Source organism: Hylobates moloch, unplaced genomic scaffold (assembly GCF_009828535.3).
Source record: "Hylobates moloch isolate HMO894 unplaced genomic scaffold, HMol_V3 SCAFFOLD_19, whole genome shotgun sequence".
NCBI classification, from domain to species: Eukaryota; Metazoa; Chordata; class Mammalia; order Primates; family Hylobatidae; genus Hylobates; species Hylobates moloch.
The window spans coordinates 59460733-59488202 of NW_026652294.1; the positions used below are offsets into that span (position 1 = coordinate 59460733).

At 41.3% G+C, this 27470-nt stretch overlaps 1 protein-coding gene and 1 pseudogene across 1 annotated transcript in view; one reads left to right on the top strand and one right to left on the bottom strand.

Annotated features, from left to right (window-relative positions):
- The window catches only part of HAUS6 (HAUS augmin like complex subunit 6), a 60548-nt gene that overhangs the window by 11769 nt on the left and 21309 nt on the right, over window positions 1–27470 (top strand). Inside the window, exons 5-11 of the mRNA XM_058431156.1 lie at window positions 2005–2152; window positions 4438–4503; window positions 4812–4860; window positions 8910–9080; window positions 12002–12195; window positions 14389–14515; window positions 15985–16087. Coding sequence (XP_058287139.1) covers window positions 2005–2152; window positions 4438–4503; window positions 4812–4860; window positions 8910–9080; window positions 12002–12195; window positions 14389–14515; window positions 15985–16087 — 858 coding nt within the window. The remainder of the gene's footprint in view (window positions 1–2004; window positions 2153–4437; window positions 4504–4811; window positions 4861–8909; window positions 9081–12001; window positions 12196–14388; window positions 14516–15984; window positions 16088–27470) is intronic.
- LOC116459581 (U6 spliceosomal RNA) lies at window positions 18753–18852 on the bottom strand (annotated as a pseudogene).

Consider the following 27470-nt stretch of genomic DNA (forward strand, 5'->3'; position numbering starts at 1 on the left):
CTAGGATTACAAATGTAATACAAGAATGTTTCCAATTTTTCTGCTAGTGGATGGTCTGCCCCAATTACATGTAATACAAACTATTTTATGTAAAATATGTGTGTTTGGATTTAATAAGGCATAAGACTTCTAAGCATGAATTGTCCTATTTCTGGATTTAAACCAATTCCAGTCAACATGTTCAGACTCTAGATAACTTCTAAATTCGGTAAACTCATTTCCTGTTAAATATTCAGAAATTTTGATGGTTTCTTTTTTTTATTCCCAGACGAAGTCTCACTCTGTTGCCCAAGCTGGAGTGTAGTGGTGCGATCTGGGCTCACTGCAACCTCCACCTCTCGGATTCAAGGGATTCTACTCCTTCAGCCTCCCGAGTAACTGGGACTACAGGCATGCGCCACCATGCCTGGCTAATTTTTTTGTATTTTTAGTAGAGATGGGGTACCACTGTGTTGGCCAGGCTGGTCTCGAACTCCTGACCTCGTGATCTGCCCGCCTTGGCCTCCCAAAGTGCTGGGATTACAGGCGTGAGCCGCGGCACCCGGCCAATTCTGGTGGTTTCTCTGAGGCAGTGCTAGGACCTATATAAGCAACGTTAATGCATTGTGGAAGTCCCTGATTTTCAGAATACTCATGTTTTTATTGTATTGAGCCATGTTAAAGTAGAATTTATTACAGGTAAAAACCTGAACTCTGAAATATTTACCTGGGTTTTTCTCAGGTCTACTCTGGTTTTTAGTAACACAGTGAAGAATTGTTTGAGAAATGAACAGTGGTTTTATGTGGTTATCCTGTCCTATTGGTCTTCCTAAGAGGAAAAGTAAACTGATGGCAGCAATGGAGATGATGTGATCTCCTCTTATCTTATTATATTGACTTTCTTCCTTTGTTAAAAGATCTATGGCTGGGCGCGGTGGCTCACGCCTATAATCCCAGCACTTTGGGAGGTCAGGGCGGGTGGATCATGAGGCCAGGAGATCAAGATCATCCTGGCTAACATGGTGAAACCCTGTCTCTACTAAAAATACAAAAAATTAGCCAGGCATGGTGGCGGGCACCTGTAGTCCCAGCTACTCAGGAGGCTGAGGCAGGAGAATGGCGTGAACCCGGGAGGTAGAGGTTGCAATAGGCCCCGAACACCCCCACTGCCCCCAACCCTGGGGGACTGGGGGGAACCCCCTCTAAAAAAAAAAAAAAAAAAAAGAAAAAAGATTCTGTTTGGAAGCAAAGTAGCTCTTATTATAATTTGAGATATCTATAAATAAATACACTTTATAGATATAAATGTATTTCTAGATATCTCAAATTATAAGATTTTTTTTAGGTAGATACACTCTGAAAATTTTTAACTGTGTAAAATAACTCACCTTTAGAAATCTTTTTTAGTTGCCTGCCTTAAAAAAAGGTCATCTTACTTTCATTAATGTTAGTTGTATCAGGCTGAATGTGGTGTCCTGTAATCCCAGCACTCTGGGAGACTGAGACAGGAGGATCCCTTGAGTTCTGGAATTCGAGACTAGCCTGGGCAACACCTTGAGACCCAGTCTCTACAAAAAATAATAAAAAAAAATTAGCTGGGCATGGTGGTGTGTGCTTGTAGTCTCAGCTGCTCTGGAGGCTGAGGTGAGAGGATTGCTGGAACCCTGAAGGTTGAGGCTGCAGTGAGCTATGCTTGTGCCACTGCACCCCAGCCTGGGCAATAGAGTGAGACCCTGTCTCAAAAAAACAACCCAAAATACCAAAACAAAACATTAGTTGTATTGTTATATGTTTGTGGTATACTAGCTTTTGGGGAGTTGTTAGTTAGATGATGCTAATTTCTTAATATTCAACATTTTTGGTATTTATTAGCTTGTAAGTCTGTTTTCCTTTTTTTAAAAGTCAGTCAAATTTAGGAGTGGGAGATTGTATACCACCAGCGTTAGTGACACTAATGTTCAGTTCTGATAACCCACTACTATCAGACCAGCCTGTTTTTTATAATCTTATTTGTGTTCCGTGTAGATTCTTCTCATAATTTTGTAGAGACATTTAACATAAAACCACAGGACTTGCACAAATGCATTGCCAGATGCCATTTCGCACGTAGCAGATTTTTACAAATTTTGCAAAGAGAAGATCTTGTTACCCAAAAATATCAGGAAAATGCACAGTAAGTAGTACCTTGATAGTTAGAAAATAATTTCTTTCTTTTAAGCAGATGTCACCAATATAACGTCAGCAGAAATATTCCATGCCTACCTGAAAACCTTGGCGATTATCTTTCCATTTTAAAGGCAGATAACTTCTTTTTTTTTTTTTTTTTTTCGCTATCTGAGGCAGGATCTGGTTCTGTCATCCAGGCTCCTAGGCTGGGATCCAGTGGCGTGATGTCGGCTCACTGCAGCCTCTGCTTCCTAGGCTTAAGTCATCCTCCCACCTCAGCCTCCAGAGTACCTGGGATTATAGGCGCAGGCCACCGTGCCTAGCTAATTTTTGTATTTTTAATAGAGACGGGGTTTCACCATGTTGCCTAGACTGATCTCAAACTTCTGAGCTCATGTAGTCCGCCCGTCTCAGCCTCCCAAAGTGCCGAGATTACAGGCATGAGCCACTGTGGCTGGCTATAGTCAGATAACTTCTGCCTAAAATATTTTAAAACTTTAGGCATACTATAAATGTAAGTTTAGAGAAAAAGAAAAGATCACTTTATTTGTTGGTTTGTTTGTTTGTTTATTTATTTATTTATTTATTTTGGGATGGAGTCTCGCTCTGTTGCCCAGGCTTGAGTGCAGTAGTGCAATCTAGGCTCACTGCAACCTCCACCTTCTGAATTCAAATGATTCTGCCTCAGGCTCTCAAGTAGCTGAGATTACAGGCACCTGCTACCATGCCTGGCTCATTTTTTTTTTTTGTATTTATAGTAGCGACGGGGTTTTGCCATGTTGACCATGCTGGTCTTGAACTCCTGACCTCAAGTGATCCGCCTGCCTTGGCCTCCCAAAGTGCTGGGATTGCAGGCATGAGCCACTGTGCCCGGCCCACTTTAGTTTAAAAAGTTGTTTTCTTATGTGCTTTTGTAAAATATGGAAATATATTTTAAAGTTGTAATTGTAGTGTTTATTTTATTTTGTATCCTTTTTTGTCTTGATATTTCATTCTGTAAATTTTTGCATATTGCCATAGTGTATTACTATTTTTTTTTTTTTTTTGAGATGGAGTCTCACTCTGTTGCCCAGGCTGGAGCGTAGTGTCACAATCTTGGCTCACTGCAACCTCCACCTCCCAGGTTCAAGCATTTCTCCTGCCTCAGCCTCCTGAGTAACTGGGATTACAGGCACATGCTACCATGCCTAGCTAATTTTTGTATTTTTTAGTAGAGAAGGGGTTTTGCCATGTTGGCCAGGCTGGTCTCGAACTCCTGACCTCAAGTGATCCACCTGCCTCAGCCTCCCAAAGTGCTGGGATTATAGGCAGGAGCCACTGCACCCTGCCAGTGTATTACTTTTAATGTCCATTAGTCCAATTAGTGGATATTTCATTAAGTAAATATTCTTTCAGGTAGGTAGTCCATCATTTTTTTAAACCACTTAATGCTATTTTATATTTAGGTTCATCTATTCAGCATATCTTTTTTTCTTGGAGTTTCTTCTATGTGTCAGATACTGTTTAGGCATTGATATTACAGAATTAAACATGACAGACAAGGCTGTTACTCTAAAAGAATAGGTTGTATATAATTGTGTGTGTGTGTGTATGTTTTTTTTTGAGACAAGGTCTCGCTCTGTCGCTTAGCTAGACTAGAGTGCAGTGGCATGATCATGACTCACTGCAGCCTGACCTCCTGGGCTCAAGTGATCTTCCTGCCGTAGCTGGGAGTACAGGCGTGTGCTACCACACACAGCTAATTTTTAAATTTTTTTGTAGAGACAGGGTCTTGCTTTGTAGCCAGGCTGGTCTCAAACTCCTGGCCTGAAGCCACATTCCTGCTTCAGCCTCCCAAAATATAGGCATTACAGGTGTGAGCCACCGCACCTGGCCTAATTTCTTTTTTGCAATTGTAAACAATTACAGTAGGATAACTTTGTAGAATGCTTTGTTGTATATTACTAAAGCTATAGAATCCTTTGAAATTAACTGAAATGTTGCCTGACTGTATTAGATAACATTTAAATTTATCCCCTGGGTATGTGAGATGAGGATAAGAGCAGAGTTGTCTCACTAACCCCCATCATTCTAATCGGAGAGCATATACTAACCTACGAGTCCTAGTTCCATCTCAATAGGAGCCTGTATATTGAATCACTTGTGTGATAAAGAGAGTCTAGAGTCCTTTAGCTTGCTGGTGGCTATACCCAGAGGCCTTGAGCAAGGATACGCAAAGGGAAAATAGAGAAGTGGGCTATACTAATTAATCGTAATGATATTATAGTTGTCATTTTGTACGTTTTCTTGCAGATTATCAGTTAAACAGGTACGAAACTTGAGATCTGAATGTATAGGACTGGAAAACCAAATAAAGAAGTAAGTGACTTTTAGAGCTAGAAGTTGCCTTAGATACTAGTTTAGCTCTTGCATTTTACAGGTGAGGAAACAGACTCCCACAAACATTAATTAAAATAATATATCAATAGCCAGATGATGATAGGATTAGAGCATAGTTATGACTGCTAGTCCAGTTCTCCTAATAAATTATTATCGCTTTCAAATTAAATTTTATTTTTTGTTGGGGTGGTTGTTGGTGGGTTGGTTTACAAACTAATTAGCTTTTTGGATATTAAATTATCATGTGATTTTTCATATGACTAATTAGATTATTTAATTTTTATTAGAATGGAACCCTATGATGACCACAGTAATATAGAAGAAAAAATTCAAAAGGTGAGACAACTTATAAAAGGAGAAATTTAATCTTTAAAAATTCTGTGATATGTAGTGTTTGCTCAATTAGTGGGACTCTTACAGTCTATTTACCACTTTTTTTTTTTTTTTTTGAGATGGAGTCTCGCTCTGTTGCCCAGGCTGGAGTGCAGTGGCATGATTTTGGCTCACTACAACCTCTGCCTCCTGAGTTCAAGTGATTCTCTTGCCTCAGCCTCCTGAGTAGCTGGGATTGCAAGCATGCGCCACCACGCCTGGCTAATTTTGTATTTTTAATAGAGACAGGGTTTCACCATGTTGGCCAGGCTGATCTTGAACTCCTGAGCTCAGATGATCTGCACGCCTTGGCCTCCCAAAGAGCTGGGATTACAGGCGTGAGCCACTTCGCCCAGCCTCCCTTCCCCTTCCCTTTCCCCTTCCCCTTCCCCTTCCCCTTTCCCTTCCCCTTCCCCTTCCCCTCCCCCTTTTGAGATGGAGTCTCACTCTCCCAAGCTGGAGTGCAGTTGCGTGGTCTTGGCTCACTACAACCTCCACCTCCTGGGTTCGAGTGATTCTTCTGCCTCAGCCTCCCTAGTAGGTGGGATTACAGGTGTGTGCCAATATGTGCAGCTGATTTTTGTATTTGTTTTAGAGACAGGGTTTCACCATGTTGGCCAAGCTGGTCTTGAACTCCTGACCTCAGGTGATCTGCCTGCCTCGGTCTCCCAAAGTGCTGGGATTACAGGCATGAGCCACTGTGCCTGGTCCCATTTCTTTTTATAGTACTATTACTTTTTTTTTTTTAAACTCATAGGTTGTATATATAAAGATATTAATAGAGTGCCTCTAAAACACTTGAATATAATGGAAAAATGAACTTATAATTCATAAGCTTAATTGTATTCAAAAGGGTTTTTAGATATGATTAATTTGAAATTCTCCACCCCAGTACAAAAAGCTCTGCTTGATTGTAGTATAACCTAGTCAGTGGTATTAATTTATCTAAATAAAATGGATTAACCGAAGGGAGATGTTAAGTATGAAAGGAAAATTAGGAATCAAAATGAGGCTGGTTTGGCAGGAGGGAGGATTCTGACAAATGAAAATGATCTGAGGCCTCCAGAGTTTGGCTTTGATGTGAGTTAAGTATTTTCTTAGGTTTTCTTTTTTTTTTTTTTGATAAAATCTCTCTCAAGCTCTTTGTTGTGATTCTGTGATCGCCACGCCAAGCTGCTGTGGGTATAAATTTGGCTTCCAAGGCACATTGTCACTTGTAAAGGTGAGCGCCCTCTTCACGAAATATTTTTATTCAGTGAAAGTATTGATCATCTGATATGTGCTAGGTATCTTGTAGACATTAGGGCTACAACAATGAGGAGAACAGCAAGGCAAAGGCACTTCCTTCATGGAATTTTCCATTTAATGAATCCCTGATTGCAAATTATATAATTAAAATAATTTGCAGAACCTATTATAGTTTTCACATCAGTCTCTTCTGAGTTTGGTTCATATGTGTTTTCCCTGAGTACAGTCAACTTTGAGCCATTGACAAGATAAAAATCTAGACTTGGAAAATCTGAGAACCAGATCCTGGATAATTACAGATTCATCAAGGAAATACCATCCTGTGAGACCTCTAGACTGCTAGCCCATGAGTCTTCCTTTGGGAACAACTTTACCTTGCTATACAACATGTCAGAGATATTTAGGATGGCACACACCTATAGTTTCACCTACTCAGGAGGCTGAGGCAGGAGGATTGTTTGAGCCCAGGAGCTCAAGGCTACAGTGTGCTCTGGTTGTGCCAGTGGACTCTAGCCTGGGCAACAGAGCCAGACCTGTCTTTAAAAAAAAAGAGGCGGGTGCACAGTGGCTCACTCCTGTGAGCACTTTGGGAGGCCGAGATGGTCGGATCACTTGAGGCCAGGAGTTCGAGGCCAGCCTGGCCAACATGGTGAAACCCTGTCTCTACCAAAAATAAAAAAGTAGCCTGGTGTGGTGGTACTCGCCTGTAGTCCCAGCTACTTGGGTGGCCGAGGCACAAGAATCACTTGAACCTGGGAGGCAGAGGTTGCAGTGAGCCAAGATCGTGCCACTGCACTCCAGACTGGGCGACAGAGTGAGACCCTGTTTCAAAAAAAAAAAGAAAAAAGAAAAAAGTGAACTAATTAGAGATATTTAATATTGTATTTTTATCATGCAGGAAGAACGTGTATATTTCTCCACCTCCCTCCCTCTTTTATAAATTCTGTTAAAGCATAACATATATACAAGAAATGTGTAACTCATAAGTATATAGCTTGACAAATTTTCACAAAGTGAACACCTCCATGTAACCAATACCATTTAAGGAATAGAAGGGGCTGGGTGTGGTGGCTCACGCTTGTAATCCCAGCACTTTGGGAGGCCGAGGCGGGCGGATCACGAGGTCAGGAGATCGAGACCACAGTGAAACCCCTCCTCTACTAAAAATACAAAAAATTAGCCGGGCGTGGTGGTGGGCGCCTGTAGTCCCAGCTACTGGGAGAGGCTGAGGCAGGAGAATGGCGTGAACCTGGGAGGCGGAGCTTGCAGTGAGCCGAGACCGCGCCACTGCACTCCAGCCTGGGCGACAGAGCAAGACTCCGTCTCAAAAAAAAAAAAAAAAAAAAAAGGAATAGAAGGTTACCAGCACCCTAGAATCGTCCTTGAACCTGTTTAGTTTACACTGTTTCCCCCCATGGGGAAACACTGCCCTCACGTGTTACACTAAAGATTAGTTTTCCCTGTTTTTGAACTTCATATAAATGTGAGTATATAGAATATATTCTTTTGTGTCTGACTTTGGCTCAACATTGTTTATGATATTTATCCATGCTGTTGTGTGTAATTGTAGTGTGTTTATTCTCATTGCTGCTTAGTGTTCCATTTTATGAATATAGCACCAATGTACCCTTTTTACTCTGGTTGGACCTTCGGATTGTTTCTACTTTTTGATTGTTACAAATAGACATTCTACGAATATTCTTTTTTTTTTTTTTTTTTTTTTGCAAGGATCCTGGGCTTAAGGGATCCTTTTACCTCAGCCTTCTGAGTAGCTGGGATTACAGGTATGCGCCACTGTGCCTGCCTAAATATTCTTTTATATCAATTTTAATGAATAGAGATTATATGCCTAAGATTTTTTGCTTTTAATGAGGCATAATTTTTCACACTTTAACTTCCTCAAACTGCATGACTTAAAATTGAGATGTAGTAGTTTTTTTCTTCTCCCGTTGAATATAGCTGTGTCATCTCGGTTATCCGCCTACTGCACCCATTCTCCTTCCCCTTGAGACGGGGTCTCACTGTCGCCCAGGCTGGAGGGCAGTGGCACCATCTCGGCTCACTGCAGGCTCCGCCCCCAGGGGTTCACGCCATTCTCCTGCCTCAGCCTCCCGAATAGCTGGGATTACAAGCGCCCGACACCTCGCCCGGCTAATTTTTTGTATTTTTAGCAGAGACGGGGTTTCACCGTGTTAGCCAGGATGGTCTCGATCTCCGGACCTCGTGATCTGCCCGCCTTGGCCTCCCAAAGTGCTGGGATTACAGACGTGAGCCACCGCGCCCGGCTTCTCTTGAAAAATTTTTAAAATTATTTCTCCCCAAATGATCTTCATTAGATTGATTACATGTCAGCAAATAGAAAATGCTAATTGTATCTTGTATAAGATTTCTTAGATTTGGAGCTGGGTGCAGTGGTGCGTGCCTGTAGTCCAGGCTGCTTGGGAGGCTGATGTGGGAAGTTTGCTTGAGCCCAGGAGTTTGAGTGTGGCCTGGGCAACATAGTAAGACCCCATCTCTAAAAACAAAAGAATTCTTAGATTTGTTTGAAAATTATAGTGAGCTAGATTCTCCCGATACATTTTTTAAAAATTCCCTTTGGAAATAATATTCAAAGGGACTTTTAAACTATTAAAGTATAATTATTTAATTTTCTTACTAGAAATCATTCTAGGAGATTTGTTACTAAGAGTGAACATATATTTACATTTTTAAAATATATGTATAGATTCTGTGTGGACTTTAATATTTTGTTTCTGTTTCCAAAGGTTCGGTCTTTGTGGGCTTCAGTGAATGAAACGTTCATGTTTTTGGAAAAAGAGAGAGAAGTTGTTAGTTCGGTCCTTAGTCTTGTTAACCAATATGCTTTAGATGGAACTAATGTTGCTATTAATATTCCAAGGCTCTTACTTGACAAAATTGAGAAACAAATGTTTCAGGTAAGCATTTGATATTAAGGAAGCTTTTGAGAAAACTCCTGTCATATAATTGTATATTTTCTTGCAGTGTTCTTCTGCTTTCAGAATTTCTTTTTTTGTTGTTGTTGTTTTTTGTTTTTTATTTTTGTTTTTTTGAGACAGAGTTTTGCTCTTCTTGCCGAGGCTGGAGTGCAGTGGCGTGGTTTCGGCTCACTGCAACCTCCGCCTCCCGGGTTCAAGCGATTATCCTGCCTCAGCCTCCCGAGTAGCTGGGATTACAGGCATGTGCCACCACACCCAGCTAATTTTGTATTTTTAGTAGACGGGATTTCTCCATGTTGGTCAGGCTGGTCTCGAACTCCTGACCTCAGGTGATCCACCCACCTTGGCCTCCCAAAGTGCTGGTATTACAGGCGTGAGCCACCGCACCCGGCCAAAATTTATTTCTATGAGTATATTTAGTAAAACTTTTATAAGGAGGGATACTGTTAAAGGTGTGTATATTTATCCACTTTTATTAATTGCCCCATACCTGTACAGTACTACATCATACAGTATAGACAGTATGAAGTTTCTTAGTAGGAAGATGATACTTTACTAGTTCATTATAAATTCTCAAAGACAACAACAGTGGTCTCCTAATTGCCAAATGTCCTTTTAAAAAGTCTCCATCCCCTGGTTTCTGTTTTATCTTGATGCTGTTAAGTGTTGCTTGTAAAGTCTTCTTCCTTTAGCTTTGTAACCTCAGTGTCTCTGCTTTTCTATGGTCTTTCAGACTGCTGCTCTGTTTTTCACACTGGTTTCTTTTTTCTTTTTTTTTGAGACAGACTCACGCTGTTGCCCAGGCTAGAGTATAGTGGCATGATCTTGGCTCACTGCAACCTCCTGTTCTTGGTTCAAATCATTCTCCTGCCTCAGCCTTCCAAGTAGCTGGGATTACAGGCATGTGCCACCATGCCTGGGTAGTCTTTGTATTTTTAATAGAGACGGGGTTTCACTATGTTGGCCAGGTGGGTTTTGAACTTTTGAACTCCTGACCTCAAGTGATCCACCTGCCTCGGCCTCCCAAAGTGCTGGGATTACAGGCGTAAGCCACCGTGCCCAGCCTGATTTCTTTTTTTCTATCTAACTTTTTTTTTTAGGTCTTACTCTTTCACCTGGACTGAAGTGCAGTGGTGCGATCTTGGCTCACTGCAACCTCTGCCTCCCGGGTTCAAGTGATTCTCCTGCCTCGGCCTCCCGAGTAGCTGGGACTACAGGCTCCCGCCACCAGGCCCAGCTAAATTTTTGTATTTTTAGTAGATATGGGTTTCACCTTGTTGGCCAGGCTGGTCTCGAACTCCTGACCTTGTGATTCGCCTGCCTTGGCCTCCCAAAGTGCTGGGATTACAGGCATGAGCCACCACGCCCGGCCTTTCTATCTAACTTTTAAATAATGTTCTCCATGGTTGTTTTAATGCCCTATTTTTCTTTCCCTCATTATGAATTTATTTGTATTTTCTTACCAATTTCATGACTTCAGCAGTCTCTCCTCATCAACCCAAACTCCATCCAGTTATTTCCACTTGCTTATGGGACATTATCTGGATAGCTTACTTTTTTGTTTTCTTAGAAAACACAATTCATCAAGCACCTACTATATGCTGGAGAGATACAAAAATAAAATATTGTTGTGACTCTCTGAAGAGAGACACCTCTTCAGCAGAGACGGGGTTTCACCATGTTGGCCAGACTGGCTTACAGCTCCTGACCTCAAATGATCCCCTTGCCTCGGCCTCCCAAAGTGTTGGGATTACAGGCGTGAGCCACCGTGACTGGCCCATAATTTTTGTGTGAAATCTATGATTTAAAAAGTATTGGAAACTGTCTGGGTGTGGTGGCTCACACCTATAATCCCAACACTTTGGGAAGCTGAGGAGGGCAGATCACTTGAGATCAGGAGTTTGAGACCAGCCTGGCCAACATGATGAAACCCCGTCTCTACTAGAAATACAAAAATTAGCTGGGCATGGTGGTGCACATCTGTAGTCCCAGCTACTTGGGAGGCTGAGGTGGGAGGATCGCTTGAACGCTGGAGTTGGAGGCTGCAGTGAGCCAAGATTGAGCCACTGCACCCAGCCTGGGAGACAGAGTGGGACTCTGTCTCAAAAAAAAAAAAAAAAAAATTAAAATTAAAAAATTGGCGACTAATTCAAGTGATTTTAAGACATAGAACTGTGCAAGCCAAAGAAACATATTTAACTACAGATACAGCCTTTAGGGGTCATTGATTTGTAACTTCTGTTAAAAAATGAATTTATGATCTTTTCACTAAACCTGCTGTTTCTGCTCAATCTTTATTTTTCTTTCCATCTATTAACATTTCTTTTATTCTAGTTTTCAACCTTTTGCGTAATATAAAAATGTAGCAAAAAATGTAGCAAGGCATGTTAATTCTTTCCTAGTAGTTTTCATTGGGCCAGAATTATTTACGTCATTTTATGATTGGGGGTATTTGATTTTTTTTTCCCTCTCTTTTTTTTTTTTTTGTTTGAAATGGAGTTTTGCTCTCATTGCCTAGGCTGTAGTGCAATGGTGCAGTCTCGGCTCACTGCACCCTCTGCCTCCTGGGTTCAAGCGATTCTCCTGCCTCAGCCTCCTGAGTAGCTGTGATTACAGGCATGTGCCACCACGCCCAGCTAATTTTGTATTTTTAGTAGAGACAGGGTTTCTCCATGTTGGTCAGGCTAGTCTCGAACTCCTGACCTCAGGCGATCCGCCCCCCCCCCCGGCCCTGCCCCCAGCCTCCCAAAGTGCTGGGATTACAGGTGTTAGCCACCATATCTGGCCTTTCCCTCTTCTTTAAGGTAAACTTTAATAGTAAAAGACAAATATTTTTATGTAATAGTTTATTATTGTAACAACCTATAGTTCACCAATTTTTTCTCCTCCTGATTCCTTAGTTGCACATAGGAAATGTTTATGAGGCTGGAAAACTGAACCTCTTAACAGTTATTCAGTTATTAAATGAAGTCTTGAAGGTGATGAAATATGAACGTTGTCAGGCTGATCAAGCAAGATTGATGGTAGACCTTCACTACCTTGAAAAAGAGACCAAATTTCAGAAGGAAAGATTATCAGATCTGAAGCATATGAGGTACACTAAAAAGATCTGTTATTTGACTGTAGGAGGAATAGGGTGGTTTTCTCAACAAAACTTGTATAACTTTAATAGCTCTTCAGCTTTGGCAAACAAGTATGAGAATTCTAGTACTCAAAAACCTTACATAATCAACTCTTGGAGATATACATGAAGCAGAAAGGAAAAGGAAAATTAATGGAATAAATGATTTGCCCTGAATGATAGTTTTTTTATGAAATAATTTTAGCTTTTCTGTAGTTTCTTTTTGTTGGGTCTAATCATAAAACCTTAGAAAAGATTTTTTTTTTTTTGCGATGGAGTTTTGCTCTTGTTGCCCAGGCTAGTGCGCAATGGCGCAATCTTGGCTCACCACAACCCCTGCCTCCTGAGTTCAAGTAATTCTCCTGCCTCAGCCTTTTGAGTAGCTAGGATTACAGGCATGTGCCACCATGCCTGGCTAATTTTTTATTTTTAGTAGAGACAGGTTTTCTCCATGTTGGTCAGGCTGGTCTTGAACTCCCAACGTCTGGTGATCCGCCCGCCTCGGCCTTCCAAAGTGCTGGAATTACAGGCGTGAGCCACCAAGCCCGGCCTCTTTTTTTTTTGGAGACAGAGTCTTGCTCTGTTGTCCAGGCTGGAGTATAATGGTGTGATCTCCCCTCACTGCAACCTCCATCTCCTGGGTTCACACGATTCTCCTGCCTCAGACTCCCGAGTAGCTGAGATTACAGGCACGCGCCATCACGCCTGGCTAATTTTTGTATTTTTAGTAGGGATGGGGTTTCACCATGTTGGCCAGGCTGGTCTTGAACTCCTGACCTCAGGTGATCTGCCTGCTTTAGCCTTTCAAACAGTTTTTTAATTGAGCAGAAAGAGTAGAAAGTATGGGCTGCTTATAGGAATGGACAGAAAGTGGGAGTGAAAGTTCTACTCAAGTTTAGAGCAAGGAAAAAATTCTATTTTAAAAATAAATGGAGTAGCTGGGCGCGGTGGCTCACACTTGTAATCCCAGCACTTTGGGAGGCTGAGGCAGGTGGATCACTTCAGGTCAGAAGTTCAAGACCATTCTGGCCAACATGAGGAAACCTCCTCTCTACCAAAAAGACAAAAATTAGCCAGGTGTGGTGGCATGTGTCTATAATCCCAGCTACTTGGAGTAGGCTGAGGCAGGAGAATCGCTTGAACCTGGGAGGCAGAGGTTGCAGTGAGCTGAGATCGTGCCACTGCACTCCAGCCTGGGTGACAGAGTGAGACTCCATCTCAAAAAAAAAAAAAAAAAAAAGAAAAAAAATAATAAAATGGAGTAACAGATGTATTATTGCTTCGTGTATTTTTTTTTTTTTTTTTTTTTTGAGACGGCGTTTCCCTCTTTTTGCCTAGGCTGGAGCGCAATAGCACGATCTCGGCTTACTGCAACCTCTGCCTCCTGATCTCAAGTGATTCTCCTGTCTCAGCTTGCTGAGTAGCTGGGATTACAGGTGTGTGCCACCACGTCCGGCCAATTTTGTATTATTATTATTATTTTTCGGTAGAGACAGGGTTTTACCATTTTGGTCAGGCTGGTCTCGAACTCCTGACCTCACGTGATCCACCTGCCTCGGCCTCCCAAAGTTCTGGGATTACAGGTGTGAGCCACCGTACCCGGCCTCTTTCTGGTCTTTTTTTTTTAACTAATTTTTTAAAATTAATTAATTATTTTTTATTTTTAAGATGGAGTTTTACTCTTGTCTCCCAGGCTAGAGTGCATGGAGTGCAATGGCACGATCTTGGCTCACTGCAACCTCTGCCTCCTGGGTTCAAGCAATTCTCCTGCCTCAGCCTCCTTAGTAGCTGGAATTACAGGCACCCACCCCAAAGCCTGGCTAATTTTTGTATTTTTCATAGAGACGAGGTTTCACCACATTGGCCAGGCTGGTCTTGAACTCCTGACCTCAGGTGATCCACCCGCCTTGGCCTTCCAAAATGCTGGGATTACAGGCATGAGACACTGCTCCCGGACTTCTTTATGGTCATAAAAAGAGAAAGGTATTTTAGGTATTTTTAGTATTCGCCTGTGAGAGTTTATTTAATTTTTATATGTGGTATATTGATTGAACTTTCAGTTCTATTTCCTTCCACTTCTCTACAACTATTGTTTTTTCTTAAATTTTACTCAGTGCTTTTTTTGTATCTTCATATTTTGAATAAAGTTTTTTTATGCTATTATAGGTATAGAATAAAAGATGATCTCACAACTATAAGACATTCTGTTGCTGAAAAGCAAGGAGAATGGCATAAAAAGTGGAAAGAATTTCTTGGTTTGTCTCCTTTCAGCGTAATTAAAGGTTGGACTCCGGTAAGTAATGTTGACTTGCCCCTGCCTTCCCCCGCCACCTTTTTTTTTTTTTGATGCAGTGTCTTGCTCTGTTGCCCATGCTGGAGTAGAGTGGCACGATCATAGCTGGCTGGAGTACAGTGGCACGATCATAGCTGGCTGGAGTCTGGTGGCATTATCATAGCTTGTTGTAACCTTGAACTTCCAGGCTCAAGCAATCCTCCCACCTCAGCCTTCTGAGTAGCTGGGACTACAGGTGTGCACCACCAAGCCTGGCTAATTTTTTCTTTAATTTTATAGATAGGGTCTCCCTATATTGCCAAGGCAGGTCTCAAACTCCTGGGCTCAAGTGATCTTCCTGCCTCGGCCCCCCCAAAGTACTGGGATTACAGGCATGAGCCACTACACTCAGCCAATTTGCCTTTTGGAGAATAGTTTAATATATGGCAATTTGTGAATTTATTGTGTTACAGATGACCTAGAAATGTTGTTTGTATGTCATCTTTGCATTTGAGTCTAAAGTTTCTATGTTGTGGTTTCTGTAATTTTTCTAAATATATATATATATAATATAATATCCATAAGTTGCTGTTGTCATTTACAGTTAATATTTTTAGATTTGAAGGATTGTATTAAAAAGAAAACAATTATTATTATTATTTTTTGAGACGGAGTCTCGCTCTATTGCCCAGGCTGGAGTGCAGTGGCACGATCTCAGCTCACTGCAACCTCTCCCTCCCAGGTTCAAGTGGTTCTACTGCCTTGCCCTCCCAAGTAGCCGGGACTAAAGGTGCCCGCCACCACGCTTGGCTAATTTTTCTATTTTCGGTAGAGATGGGGATTCACCATGTTGGCCAGGCTGGTCTCGAATACCTGACTTCAGTTGGTCTACCCACCTCTGCCTCCCAAAGTGCTGGGATTATGGGCATGAGCCGCTGTGCCCAGCCAGAAAACAAGACTTGATGTGAGGTACTATGATGTTTGAGAAGTTCAAGGACTAAGTAATCCCCCTTGCTCCTAATGTTGTACTCTGCTTTAAAAATAGTTATAGGGCTAGGCGTGATGGCTCACACATGTCATCCCACTGTTTTGGGAGGCAGAGGCAGGAGGATCATTTGAGGCCAGGAATTGGAGACCAGCCTGGACAACATAGTGAGACCCCATCTCTACCAAAAAAACCCCCCAAAACTGGGTGTTGTGGTGTGTCTCTGTAGGCCCAGCTACTTGAGAGGCTGAAGTGGGAGGACTGCTTAAGTCCAGGAGTTTGAGGCTACAGTGAGCTATGATAATGTCACTGCACTTTAGCCTAGAAGAGGGAGTGAGACCCTGTCTTTAAGAAAAATAAGTAAATAAAAATACTTAGCTGATACATGCTTGGTAATTCTGTCTTTCTTAGGGAGAAAATAATCTATTCATAGATTAACTCAGCCTTGTTATTGTGGTAGTTAGCAAATATGTTTACTTCAAAATTGTGAATTTTCTGTTTTAAGTCTGTAGATCTTTTACCACCGATGTCTCCCCTTTCATTTGATCCTGCCTCAGAAGAAGTGTATGCAAAGAGTATTCTTTGTCAGTATCCAGCTTCACTTCCAGGTTGGTTATTTATTTATTTTTTCTCTTTGAAACCTCCTTCCTGTCATTCTTTTTCATTATTAAAATACTTCTTTATAGTCCTTGTCTTTTTCCTCCATTTTTTTTATTGTGGTGAAATGCATGTAACATAAAATTCACAATTTCAGTTATTTCAAAGTATATAACTCAGTGGCATTTAGTACATTTACAATGTTGTGCAGTCATCATCACTGTCTAGTTCCTGAACTTTTTATTTTTTTTTGAGACAAGGTCTCATTCCGTTGCCTAAGCTGGAGTGCAGTCCCACAGTCTCAGCTCACTGTAACCTTGACTACCCCAGGCTCAAGTGATCCTCGCACCTCAGCCTCTCAAGTAGCTGGGACTGGAGGTGTGCGCCACCATACCTGGCTAATTTTTGTATTTTTTTTTTTTTTTTTTTGTAGAAATGGAATTTCACCATGTTGCCTAGGCTGGTCTTGAACTCCTGGGCTCAGATGATTGACCTGTCTCAGCCTCCCAAAGTGCTGGGATTACTGGCATGAGCTACTGAGCCCAGTCCCCAGAATATTTTCATCATCTCAAAAAAACCCTCTAATCCATTAATCAGTCACTTCCATTTTCCCCACTAGTCCCTGGCAGCCAGTAATGTACTTGTTTTTTTTTTTTTTTTTTTTTTTTTTTGAGATGGAGTCTTGCTCTGTTGCCCAGGCTGGAGTGCAGTGGCATAATCTCAGCTCACTGCAACCTCTACCTTGGGTTCAAGCAATTAATGCTCTTGCCTCAGCCTCCTGAGGAGCTGGGATCACAGGTATGCGCCACCACACCTGGCTAATTTTTTTTGTATTTTTAGTAGAGACGAGGTTTCACCATGTTGGCCAGGCTGGTCTTGAGCTCCTGATCGCAAAGGATCCGCCCGCCTTGGCCTCCCAAAGTGCTGGGATTATAGGTGTGAGCCACTGCGCCTGGCCCATTAATGTACTTCTTATCTCTATGGATTTACCTGTTCTGGATATTTCATATAAATGAAGTCATATAATGTGAGGCCTGTTGTTTCTGGCTTCTTTCACTTGCACTGTTTTTAACTTTGCACAATGTTTTCTCAAACTGATTCCAAGCAATTCTCCTTCCTTGGCCTCCCAAAGTGCTGGGATTATAGGTGTGAGGCACCACATGTACAGTATTTTCAAGTTTTTTAGATTTTGTAGTGTGTATCAGCGTTCAATTTTTAAAAATCGGATTTGTTGAGATATAATTCACATATCATACAGTTCACCCATTGAAAATGTACAATTTCTTGCTTTTTGCTAAATGCACAAATATGTGCAACTATCATCACAATTGTAAATATTTTCATCACTTGAAAAAGAAACCTCATACCCTTTAGCTATCACCCCCCAATCACCATTCACTTCTCCAGTTCAAAGCAATTATGAAGATATTTTCTGTCTCCAGATTTCCCTGTTCTGGATTTTCATATGGATGGAATCATATCATATATAGACTTTTGTGACTGGCTTCTTTCACTTAGTGTAGCGTTTTCAAAGTTCATCTAAGTTGTGGCATGTATCAGTCAGTATTGCATTCCTCTTTTATGAATACATGCCATTATATGCCTCTACCACATTTTGTTTATCCATTCGTCTGTTGATGGACATTTGGGTTGTTTTCACCTTTTGGCTATTATGAATAATGCTTCTGTAAACATTCTGTACAGTTTTCTTGTGGAAGCTCACAATTTTTTTTAACATAAAAGAATAGTACAATAATTAACATGTGTTAATTAGCACATGTGTATAAGACAATTAGGTTCAGTAAATAGAGGATAGATAAGGAATGAATGAATAAAAAACAAATTATATAGCCAAATTGGAGCAGGTAATAGTTGTAGGCTGTAGTTCAGTCAGGCGAAAGGTCATGACAACAGTTAGCACAGGACTTAATCACTGGGGTAGGTAATTGGTTTGAGAGTCAGGTGTATTTGGGGAGGACACTGGTTGGGAAAGATTATAGACCAGAAAGCAAGGCTCAGTTTAGGTGCAACCAGAAGAGAAGACATAGAAAAGTCTGCGTGGGGCTGGGCATAGCAGATCACACCTATAATCCCAGCACTTTGGGAAGCCTAGGGTGGAAGATTGCTTAAGCCCAGGAGTTCAAGACCAGCCTGGACAACATAGTGAGACCCATTCTCTACAAAAAATGAAAAATCTAGGCATGGTGGTGTGTGTCTAGTCCTAGCTATTCAGGAGGCTGAGGCAGGGGGATCATTTGAGCCCGGGAGTTCAAGGCTGCAGTGAGCTATTACTGCTCCACTGCACAATGCTCTAGCCTGGACAACAGAGTAAGACCCTCTCTCTCTCTCTCTTTCTTAAAATTTTTTTTTTTTTTTGAGACAGAATCTCACTGTCATCCATGTTGGAGTGCAGTGGTGTGATCTCGGCTCATTGCAACCTTCACCTCCCCGGTTCAAGCAATTCTCCTGCCTCAGCCTCCCCAGTAGCTGGGATTACAGGCACATGCTGCCACACCCGGCTAATTTTTTGTATTTTAGTAGAGACGTGGTTTCACTGTGTTGCCCAGGCTGGTCTCAAACTCCTGAGCTCAGGCAGTCTGCCTGCCTAGCCTCCCAAAGTGCTGGGATTACAGGTGTGAGCCATCACACTTGGCCCTTTTTCTTAAATTTTAATTTAAAAATTATTTTAAAATTAAAAATTAGTGTTATCCATGCTCAGGGGCCATGTTAATCTCTGTATTGTTCCAATTTTAATATATGTGCAGCTGAAGTGAGCATGAGACCCTGTCTCTTAAAAAAAATAAAGGAAAGGCTGCATGGTTTGATAATGAGGAGGAGCTTCAGATAGAGCATTCTGGTTCCATGGTGGCTTTGGACAGTTGTTAATTATGGTAGAATTCTTTTGATAGCTCTTGGCTTTGTTTTTATCTCTTTTATTTTTTATTTTTGAATTATTTCTCTCTCTCTCTCTTTTTTTTTTTTGAGATCCACTAGTCAACAGAGCTCTTGGGATTGTGTTGTGTTTTCATTTCAGTTGGGAAGGGGCTTTTGCACTCTTGCCAGGATTAGTTTACCCCTTCAAATCTATGACATTCTCATGTCCATTTGGAGGTTTCTCTACTTGCCTTTATACTGAGGGAAAATGTGTCCATTTAGGAAGTCCAGTTGGAAGTTGTACTCTTGGGAGTCCATTTTTTTTTTTTATTATTATTATACTTTAAGTTTTAGGGTACATGTGCACAATGTGCAGGTTTGTTACGTATGTATACATGTGCCATGTTGGTGTGCTGCACCCATTAACTCGTCAGTCAGCATTAGGTATATCTCCTAATGCTATTCCTCCCCTCTCCCTCCACCCCACAACAGTCCCCAGAGTGTGATGTTCCCCTTCCTGTGTCCATGTGTTCTCATTGTTCAATTCCCACCTATGAGTGAGAACATGTGGTGTTTGGGTTTTTGTCCTTGCAATAGTTTGCTGAGAATGATGGTTTCCAGCTTCATCCATGTCCCTATAAAGGAGATGAACTCATCCTTTTTTATGGCTGCATAGTATTCCATGGTGTATATGTGCCACATTTTCTTAATCCAGTCTATCATTGTTGGACATTTGGGTTGGTTCCAAGTCTTTGCTATTGTGAATAGTGCCGCAATAAACATACGTGTACATGTGTCTTTATAGCAGCATGATTTATAATCCTTTGGGTATATACCCAGTAATGGGATGGCTGGGTCAAATGGTATTTCTAATTCTAGATCCCTGAGGAATCGCCACACTGACTTCCACAATGGTTGAACTAGTTTACAGTCCCACCAACAGTGTAAAAGTGTTCCTATTTCTCCACATCCTCTCCAGCACCTGTTGTTTCCTGACTTTTTAATGATCACCATTCTAACTGGTGTGAGATGGCATCTGATTGTGGTTTTGATTTGCATTTCTCTGATGGCCAGTGATGATGAGCATTTTTTCATGTGTATTTTGGCTGCATAAATGCCTTCTTTTGAGAAGTGTCTGTTCATATCCGTCACCCACTTTTTGATGGGGTTGTTTGTTTTTTTCTTGTAAATTTGTTTGAGTTCATTGTAGATTCTGGATATTAGCCCTTTGTCAGATGAGTAGGTTGCAAAAATTTTCTCCCATTGTGTAGGTTGCCTGTTCACTCTGATGGTGGTTTCTTTTGCTGTGCAGAAGCTCTTTAGTTTGATTAGATCCCATTTGTCAATTTTGGCTTTTGTTGCCATTGCTTTTGGTGTTTTAGGCATGAAGTTTTTGTCCATGCCTATGTCCAGAATGGGATTGCCTAGGTTTTCTTCTAGGGTTTTTATGGTTTTAGGTCTAACATGTAAGTCTTTAATCCATCTTGAATTAATTTTTGTATAAGGTGTAAGGAAGGGATCCAGTTTCAGCTTTCTATATATGGCTAGCCAGTTTTCCCAGCACCATTTATTAAATAGGGAATCCTTTCCCCATTGCTTGTTTTTGTCAGGTTTGTCAAAGATCAGATAGTTGTAGATATGCGGCATTATTTCTGAGGGCTCTGTTCTGTTCTGTTGGTCTATATTTCTGTTTTGGTACCAGTACCATGCTGTTTTGGTTACTGTAGCCTTGTAGTATAGTTTGAAGTCAGGTAGCGTGATGCCTCCAGTTTTGTTCTTTTGGCTTAGGATTATCTTGGCAATGCGGTCTCTTTTTTGGTTCTGTGTGAACTTTAAAGTAGTTTTTTCCAATTCTGTGAAGAAAGTCATTGGTAGCTTGATGGAGATGGCATTGAATCTATAAATTACCTTGGGCAGTATGGCCATTTTCACGATATTGATTCTTCCTACCCAGGAGCATGGAATGTTCTTCCATTTGTTTGTATCCTCTTTTATTTCATTGAGCAGTGGTTTGTAGTTCTCTTTGAAGAGGTCCTTCACATCCCTTGTAAGTTGGATTCCTAGGTATTTTATTCTTTTTGAAGCAATTGTGAATGGGAGTTCACCCATGATTTGGCTGTTTGTCTGTGGTGTATAAGAATGCTTGTGATTTTTGCACATTGATTTTGTATCCTGAGACTTTGCTGAAGTTGCTAATCAGCTTAAGGAGACTTTGGGCTGAGACGATAGGGTTTTCTAGATATACAATCATGTCATCTGCAAACAGGGACAGTTTGACTTTCTCTCTTCCTAATTGAATGCCCTTTATTTCCTTCTCCTGCCTGATTGCCCTGGCCAGAACTTCCAACACTGTGTTGAATAGGAGTGGTGAGAGAGGGCATCCCTGTGTTGTGCCATTCTAAGGGAATGCTTCCAGTTTTTGCCCATTCAATATGATATTGGCTGTGGGTTTGTCATAGATAGCTCTTATTATTTTGAGATACATCCCATCATTACCTAATTTATTGAGAGTTTTTAGCATGAAGGTTGTTGAATTTTGTCAAAGGCCTTTTCTGCATCTATTGAGATAATCATGTGGTTTTTGTCTTTGGTTCTGTTTATGTGATGGATTATGTTTATTGATTTTCTTTCTTTTTTTTTTTTTTGAGACGGAGTCTCGCTCTGTCACCCAGGCTGGAGTGCAGTGTTGCGATCTTGGCTTGCTGCAAGCTCCGCCTCCCAGGCTCATGCCATTCTTCTGCCTCAGCCTCGGGAGTAGCTGGGACTACAGGTGCCCGCCACCATGCCTGGAGAATTTTTTGTATTTTTATTAGAGATGGGGTTTCACCGTGTTAGCCAGGATGGTCTCGATCTCCTGTCCTTGTGATCCACCCGCCTTGGACTTCCAAAGTGCTGGGATTACAGGCGTGAGTCACCGCGCCCTGCCACATTTATTGATTTTCGTATGTTGAACCAGCCTTGCATCCCAGGGATGAAGCCCACTTGATCATGGTGGATAAGCTTTTTGATATGTTGCTGGATTTGGTTTGCCAGTATTTTATTGAGGATTTTTGCATCAATGTTCATCAAGGATATTGGTCTAAAATTCTCTTTTTTTTGTTGTGTCTTTGCCAGGCTTTGGTATCAGGATGATGCTGGCCTCATAAAATGAGTTAGGGAGGATTCCCTCTTTTTCTATTGATTGGAATAGTTTCAGAAGGAATGGTACCAGCTCCTCCTTGTACCTCTGGTAGAATTCGGCTGTGAATCCATCTGGTCCTGGAGTTTTTTTGGTTGGTAAGCTATTGATTATTGCCTCAATTTCAGAGCCTGTTATTGGTCTATTCAGAGATTCAACTTCTTCCTGGTTTAGTCTTGGGAGAGTGTATGTGTCGAGGAATTTATCCATTTCTTCTAGATTTTCTAGTTTATTTGCGTAGAGGTGTTTATAGTATTCTCTGATGGTAGTTTGTATTTCTGTGGGATCACTGGTGATATCCCCTTTGTCATTTTTTGTTGCGTCTACTTGATTCTTTTCTCTTTTCTTCTTTATTAGTCTTGCCAGCGGTCTATCAATTTTGTTGATCTTTTAAAAAAACCAGCTCCTGGATTCATTGATTTTTTGAAGGGTTTTTTGTGTCTCTATTTCCTTCAGTTCTGCTCTGATCTTAGTTATTTCTTGCCTTCTCCTAGCTTTTGAATGTATTTGCTCTTGCTTCTCTAGTTCTTTTAATTGTGATGTTAGGGTGTCAATTTTAGATCTTTGCTGCTTTCTCTTGTGGGCATTTAGTACTATAAATTTCCCTCTGCACACTGCTTTGAACGTGTCCCAGAGATTCTGGTATGTTGTGTCTTTGTTCTCGTTGGTTTCAAAGAACATCTTTATTTCTGCCTTCATTTCGTTATGTACCCAGTAGTCACTCAGGAGCAGGTTGTTCAGTTTCCATGTAGTTGAGCGGTTTTGAGTGAGTTTCTTAATCCTGAGTTCTAGTTTGGTTGCACTGTGGTCTGAGAGACAGTTTGTGATAATTTCTGTTCTTTTACATTTGCTGAGGAGTGCTTTACTCCCAACTATGTGGTCAATTTTGGAATAGGTGTGATGTTGTGCTGAAAAGAATGTATACTCTGTTGATTTGGGGTGGAGAGTTCTGTAGATGTCTATTAGGTCCGCTTGGTGCAGAGCTGAGTTCAATTCCTGGATGTCCTTGTTAGCTTTCTGCCTCGTTGATCTGTCTAATGTTGACAGTGGGGTGTTAAAGTCTCCCATTATTATTGTGTGGGAGTCTAAGTCTCTTTGTAGGTCACTAAGGACTTGCTTTATGAATCTGGGTGCTCCTGTATTGGGTGCATATATATTTAGGATAGTTAGCTCTTCTTGTTGAATTGATCCCTTTACCATTATGTAATGGCCTTCTTTGTCTCTTTTGATCTTTGTTGGTTTAAAGTCTGTTTTATCAGAGACTAGGATTGCAACCCCTGCCTTTTTTTTTGTTTTCCATTTGCTTGGTAGATCTTCCTCCGTCCCTTTATTTTGAGCCTGTGTGTGTCTCTGCACATGAGATGGGTTTCCTGAATACAGCACACCAATGGGTCTTGACTCTTTATCCAATTTGCCAGTCTGTGTCTTTTAATTGGAGCATTTAGCCCATTTACATTTAAGGTTAGTATTGTTATGTGTGAATTTGGTCCTGTCATTATGATGTTAGCTGGTTATTTTGCTCATTAGTTGATGCAGTTTCTTCCTAGCCTTGATGGTCTTTCCAATTTGGTGTGTTTTTGCAGTGGCTGGTGCCGGTTGTTCCTTTCCATGTTCAGTGCTTCCTTCAGGAGCTTTTTTAGGGCAGGCCTGGTGGTGACAAAATCTCTCTGCATTTGCTTGTCTGTAAAGTATTTTATTTCTCCTTCACTTACGAAGCTTAGTTTGGCTGGATATGAAATTCTGGGTTGAAAATTCTTTTCCTTAAGAATGTTGAATATTGGCCCCCACTCTCTTCTGGCTTGTAGGGTTTCTGCTGAGAGATCAGCTGTTAGTCTGATGGGCTTCCCTTTGTGGGTAACCCAACCTTTCTCTCTGGCTGCCCTTAACATTTTTTCCTTCATTTCAACTTTGGTGAATCTGACAATTATGTGTCTTGGAGTTGCTCTTGTCGAGGAGTATGTTTGTGGCATTCTCTGTATTTCCTGAATTTGAATGTTGGCCTGCCATGCTAGATTGGGGAAGTTCTCCTGGATAATATCCTGCAGAGTGTTTTCCAACTTGGTTCCATTCTCCCTGTCACTTTCAGGTACACCAATCACACGTAGGTTTGGTCTTTTCACATAGTCCTATATTACTTGGAGGCTTTGTTCGTTTCTTTTTATTCTTTTTTCTCTAAACTTCTCTTCAGGCTTCATTTCATTCATTTCGTCTTCCATCGCTGATACCCTTTCTTCCAGTTGATCACATCGGTTACTGAGGCTGGTGCATTCGTCACATAGTTCTCCTGCTGTGGTTTTCAGCTCCATCAGGTCCTTTAAGGACTTCTCTGCATTGGTTATTGTAGTTATCCGTCTAATTTTTTTTCTTTTTTTTTTTGAGGCAGAGTCTCACCCTGTCGCCCAGGCTGGAGTGCAATGGTGTGATCTTGGCTCACTGCAACCTCCGCCTCCCAGGTTCAAATGATTCTCCTGCCTCAGCCGGGATCCCGAGTAGCTAGGATTACAGGTGCTCGCCACCACGCCCAGCTAATTTTTGTATTTTTAGTAGAGATGGGGTTTCACCATGTTGGCCAGGCTGGTCTTGAACTCCTGACCTCATGATCCACCCACCTCAGCCTCCCAAAGTGGTAGGATTACAGGCGTGAGCCACCGCGCCCAGCTCCATCTAATTTTTTTTCAAAGTTTTTAACTTCTTTGCCATTGGTTCGAACTTCCTCATTTAGCTTGGAGTAGTTTGATCCTCTGAAGCCTTCTTCTCTCAACTTGTCAAAGTCATTTTCCATCCAGCTTTGTTCCATTGCTGGTGAGGAACTGCGTTCCTTTGGAGGAGGAAAGGTGCTCTGATTTTTAGAGTTTCCGGTTTTTCTGCTCTGTTTTTTCCCCACTTTTGTGGTTTTATCTACCTTTGGTCTTTGATGATGGTGACGTACAGATGGGTTTTTGGTGTGGATGTCCTTTCTGTTTGTTAGTTTTCCTTCTAACAGTCAGCACCCTCAGCTGCAGGACTGTTGGAGTTTACTGGAGGTCCACTCCAGACCCTTTTTGCCTGGGTATCAGCAGCAGTGGCTGCAGAACAGCGGATATTGGTGAACTGCAAATGCTGCTGCCTGATCGTTCCTCTGGAAGTTTTGTCTCAGAGGAGTACCTGGCCGTGTGAGGTGTCAGTCTGCCCCTACTCGGGGGTGCCTCCCAGTTAGGCTACTCAGGGGTCAGGGACGCACTTGAGGAGGCAGTCTGCCCATTCTCATATCTCAAGCTGCATGCTGGGAGAACCACTACTCTCTTCAAAGGTCAGTTGGAAATGCAGAAATCACCCGTCTTCTGCGTCGCTCACACTGGGAGCTGTAGACTGGAGTTGTTCCTATTCGGCCATCTTGGCTCCACCTTGAGTCCTTTTGTTTTTCCTAGTATAGAAACTTAATCTGAGCTGGGCCACTTCAACGTTATATTTTTTGTGGTAAAAGAACCTTTTCCACCTTCCTATACCTTACATATTGCATCTTACTTAATTTACTTTAAAAATGTTTTTTAAAATTATATTTCCGCATATTGAAAAGTACAGAGAATAACATTATAAATACTTGTTTATTAAACACCTCTTTTTGGCAAAGGTTTGCAATATTCACTTTAGGTTTTTTAAAATGTACATATGTAGTTAATCTTTGGATATCCACCTTTCTCCACCTTTCTTACTGATTTCACAGAGTTAATGCTATTCTGAATCTAATCTTTATTCTGATGTATGTTTATAAAGTAAATTTATTACATACGTATTGACCTGTAAACAATATGTAATATTGTTCTTCCTCTTTTTTAAAGTTTATAAAGAAAATTTTTTATTATCTTCCAAAAGGTTCTTTGTTAATGTTTGTATTTTTCAAACCAGGATCCAGGGAGGGTTAGTTCATTACATGTGACTGTTTTATTCTCTTGGTAACTTTTATTCTAGAATAATGCCTGTCTTTTTTTAATGAGATTGATAGAAATTGTTTTTAACAATTACTGTGTTTAAATTGAGCAACATGGTTAATGGCTTTTTTGGTCTATTCTTTTGCTGTTCTCCTTTTGAGAAGTGTATCTCAAAGTATATGCTTAGTTCTTGGACTCTGAATAGTAAAATTCTCAGTCTTTCTTTGAAAATGTCTTCATTTTTACTCATATTTGAATGATAGTTTAGTTGGATATAGAATTCTAGATTGACACTTCTCTTTCAGACTTTGACGATATGATCTCATTGTTTTCTGTTGTTTTTGAGGCTATTTGCTGTTGGTCTAATTGTCATTCATTTGTAGTTAATTTTTTTTTTTTTTTGAGCCAGAGTCTTTATTACCCAGGCTTTAGTGTAGTAGTGCGATCTCAGCTCACTGCAACCTCTGCCTCCTAGGTTCCAGCAGTTCTCCTGCCTAAGCTTCCCGTGTAGCTGGGATTCCTGGTGTGTGCCATCACACCTGGCTAATTTTTGTATTTTTAGTACAGACGGGGTTTCACCATGTTGAACTGGTTGGGCTTGAGCTACTGACTTCAAGTGATCTGCCCGCCTTGGCCTCCCAAAGTGCTGAGATTACAGGTGTGAGTCGTCGTACCTGGCCCATTTGTAGTTAGTTAATTTTTCTTTCTTTTCTTTTTCTTTTTTGAGAGGGAGTTTCACTGTTGTTGCCCAGGCTGGAGTGAAGTGGCGTGATCTCCACTCACTGCAACCTCTGCCTCCTGGGTTCAAGCGCTTCCCCTAGCTCAGGCTTCCAAGTAGCTGGGATTACAGGCATGTGCCACCATGCCCAGCTGATTTTTGTATTTGTAGTAGAGATGGGGTTTCACCATGTTGGCCAGGCTGGTCTCAAACTCCTGACCTTAGGTGATCCGCCCACTTTGGCCTCCCAAAGTGCTGAGATTATAGGCATGAGCCACTGGGCTCAGCCCATTTATAGTTAATTTTTGATATCTGGTTGCTTTTAAGGTTTTTCTTTGGCTGGATGTGGTGGCTTACGCCTGTAATCCCAGCACTTTGGGAGGCTGAGGTAGGAGGATTGCTTGAGCCTAGGAGACCAACTTGGGCAATATGGTGAGACCCTGTCTCCACAAAAAAACACAAAAAATTAGCTGGGCATGGTGTCATGCACCTGTGGCCCCAGTTACTTGGGATGCTGAGGTGGGAGGATCACTTGAGCCCAAGAAGTTGAGACTGTAGTGAGCCATGATTGTGGTACTGCACTCAGCCTGGGTGACAAAGCAAGACCCTGTCTGAAAAAAAACAAAACCAAAAAAAAAAGAAAATATTTTTCTTTTGTATTATGCAGATTCATTGGGATATATCTAAATGTAGTTTTGTTTTATTTAGCCTATTTG